General features: G+C 35.3%; 1 protein-coding gene across 1 annotated transcript; it reads right to left on the minus strand.

The window, feature by feature from the left end:
• Positions 1–3111: 3111 nt before the first annotated feature.
• Positions 3112–6667, minus strand: LOC148875052 (trihelix transcription factor GTL1-like). The gene is made up of 2 exons (XM_088974903.1): positions 5845–6667; positions 3112–4368 (listed from the first exon to the last, which is right to left on the minus strand). The coding sequence occupies exons 1-2, from the start codon at positions 6405–6407 to the stop codon at positions 3327–3329; spliced, it is 1605 nt and encodes a 534-aa protein (XP_088831029.1). The 5' UTR covers positions 6408–6667; the 3' UTR covers positions 3112–3326.
• Between the last annotated feature and the right edge of the window lie 367 nt (positions 6668–7034).

The following is a 7034-nucleotide window of genomic DNA, read 5'->3' on the forward strand; positions in this document are numbered from 1 at the left end:
AAATATAGCTAATTTAATTTACATAATTAAACATAATTATCCTAATTAAGTTTCATAACTACCCTAAATTAACATGAACTTAAGTTAATTTATCTTAGATTAACTTAAAATTCCCTAAATAGAGCTAATTTAATTAAAATAATTAAACATAATTATCTTAATTAAGTTTCATTAACCTAATAACTTAATTCAAGTTTAATCTTTTCTTGATGGGAAATTGTCTAAAACTCACCATGTCACTAATTTGACGTTAAACAGACTAACGAGTGTTAATATATTACCATTTTAATATTTAGACATAAAAAAAGAAAAAGTTCAAAAAATATTTTCAAATATAAATACATAAAAACATAGAAATTGCAAAAAATATAAAAATTATAGAACAAAATAAAAAAAAATATTTTGAAATTATAGAAACTATAGAAATTGAAAAACAAAATCAGAAAATAAAAAATATAGAAAAAACACCAAAAATTATAAAAAAAAACACAGAAATTACAAATAAATAACAAAAAATACAGGAAAATTTATAGATTGTAGAAAATAGAAAATGTAAAAAAACAGATATTATAAAAACATTGGAAACTATAACAAAACACTAAAAATGCAAAAAAAAAAAAAACAAGAAAATTGAAAACTGAAAAAGGCCATTTTTCTTCTAACGCGCCATTCAAGGGTAATTTGGTCATGAAATTTGTTATTTATACTAATATAGACACCTCTGTTAAGAAGCATTAACGGTGCACTAATGGAAGGTGAGCTTTGGAAAATAAAAACTTATTGACATGGTGAGTTTTAGACATTTTGAAAAGTTGTGGTGAGTTTAAAGAAAATGTTGAAAACTCATTGTGAGTTTTAGACAATTTCCCTTTCTTGATACTATCTTGTAAAGTTACCTAATTAAATTATGGCACTAATTTATTTTAATTAAGAAATTAACTAAAATTAGCTAATTAATAAATAATTTATTTGATTATTAGATAATTAAAGTATTACCTAGTTAAATTGAGTAACATAGCTATCCTAATCAGTTCATTTAATTAAGTTAAATGAACTTAAATTAACATAACTAATCAACTTTAAATTAAGTTACCATAATTAACCTTCACAACCTAATTAATGAAGTTAACCTTAACCCAATGTTTTAAAAGTCAAATTGAAAATGAAACCATTCTTGCCTCAGGGTTCTAGGTTGGCGGTTAAATTATCGGGTTTGAATGGATCCACTCATGATATTCATCAATGTTTTAAAAACTGACCCAGAATTGGAACCGCTTTGGTCATCGATTTTGGAGTCAATGTTTCGACCATCCAGTTTCAATGGATAACCCATTCCAATTTAAAAAAATAATAATAATTAAAATAAAAACAGCCAAAAACTATTGCCTAGGCCAAATGGGTCACTGGCTTGAGTGCCTTGGTCATTGACCAAGTCAATGTTTTTTGGTGTGTTAAGGGGGAAATGGAAAGCCTATACAACTTTCAGGCCGAATGGTTAGATCGTTCAGGTCAACAACTGTTTGAAAACCATGATATTCATCATAAATATAACAAAATATTTAACTCAGTTTGTGAACAGTTGTCCATTTCAAACAGTTAAATGATTATACAATCTAGATCAAAAGTCCATTGACCAAAATCAACTATATTTTACACAAAATTAATTCAACTATATTCATCATAAATATAACAAAATATTTAACTCAGTTTGTGATCGGTTCTCCATTTCAAGCAGTTAATGATTATACAATCTAGATCAAAAGTTCAATGATTAAACAAAAAATTTTACCAATTTCCCATTGAAAGAGCCAAGTTCAATGAACTTTGGTAGGGGAGGAGCCAAAACTTTTTATACTGGGGCCAAGACCTAATTAAATGGATGGAGACGAGAATAAACATGGATGGGACTTTAGGAGGAATAATCATTGGGTGGGAGTGGAGGGAGAGGGGAAATTTACATGGAGAGGGGTAGTATAAGTGGAGATTAGGGTTCCCCCAAGTCACCCTTGCTCTTCCTTTGATCTTTGGGGTTGCTTTACTCCTTGCTTATGTTAGAACCTTTTTCCTTCTTTATCCCAAAAAAAAAAGGTGAATTTGACTTAATTTGACCTAATTAGGAATGCCATAAGACTCCTAAACCTTAAATGGATGTTGCCATATAACTTAATTTACATGTATTGGAAACAAAGGTAAACCAATATGGCACCTGTAAATCATAAATGAGTAGATGAGATCATCCTAGTGGCCTAAAGGAGCTCCAGTCCAACAGTCTCGCACAGAATATGTGATTGCTTTATCGATATTTTCTTTTCTTCATCCTTTTCCTCTTCTACTTTAATCCTTTTCCAAATCATTTTCCTAATCACAGTTCTCATGCTTTGTAACCATCCTTATTTGGTTATCCGTTGAAGGACTTCTACACTAGGCTTTTAATTTTGGAAGAAGAGGACACACACACAAAAAACAAAAAAACACCAAGAGCCAAAATTTAATCATCATACAGCCATTTAAGGGGTACAACATGAATCGTTTATTTTGTGGTCAGTTTTAAAAACAATTCAAAACCATTTAATTTGCAAACAGAATGTTTCTTAAAACAAAAACACAAGAACATGTTATTGATTGTTTTTGTTTTCAAAACTGAAACCTAAAACATATTCTTGAGTCTAGTTTCAAAAACATGTTTTCGTCTGATTATGCAACATCATTTTTTGTTTTAAAAACCAATATATTGTTAGCGCCAGCCGCCCCCTTTTGTTTCTCAGAACCGAGTTTATATCTAGTCCCAACACACGAGGGTCCAACAACCGGTCTCAACAGTCACTGCAGCCGTGCATTGGGAACATTACCCTTGTCTTTCATAGTGAGATGTTTCCAATGCACAGCTGTGATGACTGTTGGGACCAGATCCGGATCACTCCGAAGTCCGAACCAACCTCTGCTAGTAACTCTTTTCTGAAACAGAACCAAAGCAACTACGTACGAAGGAAAGCCCTCTCAAACAGGCCAATTGCATTTGCTCATCCTACTAGTCTATCAAAATTATATGGAAAAAGTTGTTTGTTACTATGTTCGCTATCCTTAGAAAACCTATTCAATCCATCAGAAGTATACAGAAAGAACAAAATTACATGTTCTCTTATAGAGTGTGATTAAACATACTGATGAAAGGAATATTGAGGCACCAGGGAGAATCAGATAATAGATAAACTGATGCCATTAAATAAGTCAAGGGAGGCTATTAGACTGAAATTTCACTACCTTGTTCAAGGTCTATGACATTGAAAAAAGAATTAGAAACAAGGATCTAAGATTCAGGTATTTCTTCAGTTATGCTCGTCCCCGTTTGCATTAGTTGTATTACTAAGGGCATTTCCAGGATTTATGAGGCCATTTTTGTACAAGATAGCCAGCTCATGAAAATATGGGCATGTCTTTGCATTTTCAGGACGTGTCTTGCGACTTTCTATTGATCTCTTGAAGTATTTGTTGATGTTCTCCCATTTTTCTTTACACTTCTTAGCAGTCCGGCTATAGCCCATGGCAGACATTGCAAGAGATATCTCTTCCCACAAGGGGACTTTTGGGACAGTAGTTCGGAACTTATGGTCCATTGAGATTCTAAGCGTGATAAGGGCTTGTACCTCAGCTTTTGGCCATCTCCTGTTACTGGGATCAAAACTGTAATCTGTCTTATCATGTTTCTCATCTTGTTCTTCTCTAAGGTATGACAATTCTGGAGACTGTGGAACGTAGAACTGCTGACCCAAAACCTTTTGTATGAAAGAAAGGAGGGCTAAGCTACGAGATGTCTCTTGGGCCCTCATCTCCTTATCCTTCTTAATCCTCAACATCTCTTGCTTCTTCCATTCTTCTTCTCTGATCATCCTATCCCTCTCCCTCTTCTCTAATGTCTCAATCAAGTGTCTATGCATCTCTTCTTGCTTCTTGATTACCTTCTTCATTAAATTATCCAAGAAAAGATCAAGCTCCTTCCTTGTTTTTCTCTTCCTTTTCCAATTCATGGATTCTGTAATGTCCTCTGACATTGAATCATCATCATCATCATCAGAAGAGATGAAGTCAGACAGGAAATCAACTGGGTTGGTATCCGAGCTGATATTTTGTCTTGGATTCTGTACAGGTTCTGGGCTTTGGATTCTAGTAACATCCAATGACAAAGTTTCAGAACTAGGATTCTTGTTGTTCTGATTAAATAAAGCTTCAAGTTCACCAACAAACTTGTATGTTTTATCACCTTGGCCACCTGCTTGTCTTTGCTTGGTTCTCTTGTAATACTTGTAAATGTTCTCAAATTTCTCTTTGCATTTTTTTGGGTTTCTGTGGTACCCCAATCCCTCAGGTTTCCTGACCAAGTTCATAAGAACACTTCAGGGAGCCAAAGAAGAGGAAAGAAAAATAAAGATCAAGACATAATAAGCCTCAGAACATATAGCTGAAGCAATGGGAAATTGAGATGTCACAATTCATAAACAAAAAGCCTTTCAATGCTCATTCATCCGGTATCCAACTGATGATAGACCTCTTAGATTGGTCATTGCCTGAGAAAGAACAAAACGGCAGTCACATTTTAACCTATGGTATAATAGAGTTCAATGTCCAATTTATTCGATGAAGAGGACCATCTCATCAGTTTAACTTTTGTGTTATGGCCAAGGGAATAAATGCACCATTCATTAGATGAAGAGATCAAGGAACTGCTCCAACAAACAAGAATAAAAAATCTCAATTTCTGTAAGCAAAGGTTTAAGTCAGAAACAGTTTAATGAAAAAGAACAGCATAATCAGCTATCCTTGCTTTCCATTTTTATTGATCCAGTCATTTGAAATACTAGTAAAAACTCAAAAAGGAGAATATGCTAATAATACTATGACTTCCTCACTACAAAAGAAAAAGCTGTATATTTTTTGCTGCTGCAATGTTTGGAATGACTTCCAAAAGCATTGTTTCGACTTTTTGGATAAAATGATTAAGATGTCTCAAATTAAGTTGCTTCTGATAACGGGAAAAAAAGGAGAAAGAAAATGGGGAAGGGAGGTGGAACAAATAGCTTCGGGAGTGTCTTAACCACATAAAGTCAGGGTCTTGAGAATAGTGGAATGTCTCAAGCACCATATTTTAATAATGGGGAGGAGCCCTTTAACTCTTGAATTTATTTACCGTCTCACAAAAAAAGAAAAAAGAAAAAGGAGACAAGAATCCCTCTAGATTAGGAGGAAAGGAAATAACGATTCATCAAAAAAAAAAAAGGAAATAACAAAATTAGTGGCCTGATCAAATGCCACGTAAAATGGAAACATCCCTTTAGTTCTGGATATCATTTGAACAGACAGTGCCATCATCTCAAATGGATTCAGTTCAGGATGATCTAAGAAAAGGCAAAAATGAGTTCACTTCAAAAAAATAAAATAAAAAATGGTCTCTTTTAAACATTTTTTAACAACCTTACATCCCTAAAGAACAATTGGGAAGGGGTCTACTAATTTAGATGGTGAATTTGAACTGTAAAATTTAAAGAAAGAGCACAAAGGAATCCTTTCGTTTCAAGCGGCGTCCAAACAGGCTATATGCTTATCAATTAGGTCTTGCAAGTATATAAAACCAGTAGGAGAACGTATACCAATCCTCTGAAAAATTACTGCGAAATTAACAATTATTTTATCTACTATTATTTCCGTACTTATAGTTATAAGTAAAAAAGAACTCTTAGGGTAACAGAAGACAGAAAAGGCCTTTGCAAACCTCCTTTAACACACGAATTCCAAATTCAACCAACGGTCCAACGCCGTCTCCCAATGAAGAAAAGGAAAAGGAAAGGTTACCTGGATACGATCTCCCAAAGAGGTCCCTTAGGCTTTGCATTCCTGAACTCCGCATCCATCTCTGACCGTATTTTCAGCAGCGCGAGCGTTTCCGCTTGCGGCCACCTGTTTCCTGTGTCAACTACCTTCAGCAGCGCAAGCGTATCCCACCTGCTTCCAGATTCACCTTCCTTTTCAGGAAATTCTATTACTTCACCAGCGCTCGCGGGAGAACTACAACACTCCGTATTATCTCCACCGGTTCTCAGTGGAGGGAGCGTCTGTATCGGTAGCGAGGGCTCAAATTCGATTTCTGGTGGAAGAGCAACAATCGACTGGTGACAATTCAGTAAGTTTGCGGATTCAGCCTTTTCCCGGAACTCAACTTCATGGAAATTCGCCGGACAATCTGAATATTCAGCTGAATCTCCTCTGTTACCTCTAATTGGACGAAGCTTCTGGAGAGGCAACAGCGATCGAAATTCTATCTCGAGAGGAGATGAGATGGCAGTCCGATTGCCACACAGTAGGTCTTCGGCATCGGGAAATGACGATATGTTATCAGGAAAATCGGTGTGTGTCATTCTCCGCTCTTCGGTAAATGGTTGCAGAGAGGCTGTTATGGTAAAAAAAGGGCATACCAAGGATAAGGTTACCACTTACTAGGTCAGGATTAGGTATCGGGTGAAAGGCAAGTAAATAGGATATAAGATAGGGAAAATATCCGATAGGTACCTGTACTTTAGGCGAGTGCCAATTCCCTCCCCGAATATTAAATTTAATGCGGCAATCTTTTATCTTAAAACAATTAGTATCGGACTTCACTTACTTTTAACTGTCATGGAAAAACATACAAATGCCCCTTATGTTTCATCCAATTTTTTACTGTTCACCATCATTATAATACCGATATTGTTTCTCGCGACAAAAAAGAAAAGCAGAGAAAGAAAATTAGTATTCATAGAGTCAAAATTAAACAAAAGTTCACCGTTACTGTTCCTGCATGTTCATAGCCATTCTTCCGATCCGAACCATGGTTTTCGCATCATACTGTTCATCGTCACTGTTCCAGTCTGAACCATAGTTTCCACATCATACTATTCATCACCATTATTCACCGCCACTATGCATATGCTGCCACCGGATTCAGGGGATGGAATTTGTTATGGCCACACCATAGGCCGCACAGCAGTAGGCAGCGCCGCACAGCA

Source organism: Nelumbo lutea, chromosome 1, assembly GCF_056320005.1.
Source record: "Nelumbo lutea isolate HS-2025 chromosome 1, American lotus-T2T, whole genome shotgun sequence".
NCBI lineage: Eukaryota > Viridiplantae > Streptophyta > Magnoliopsida > Proteales > Nelumbonaceae > Nelumbo > Nelumbo lutea.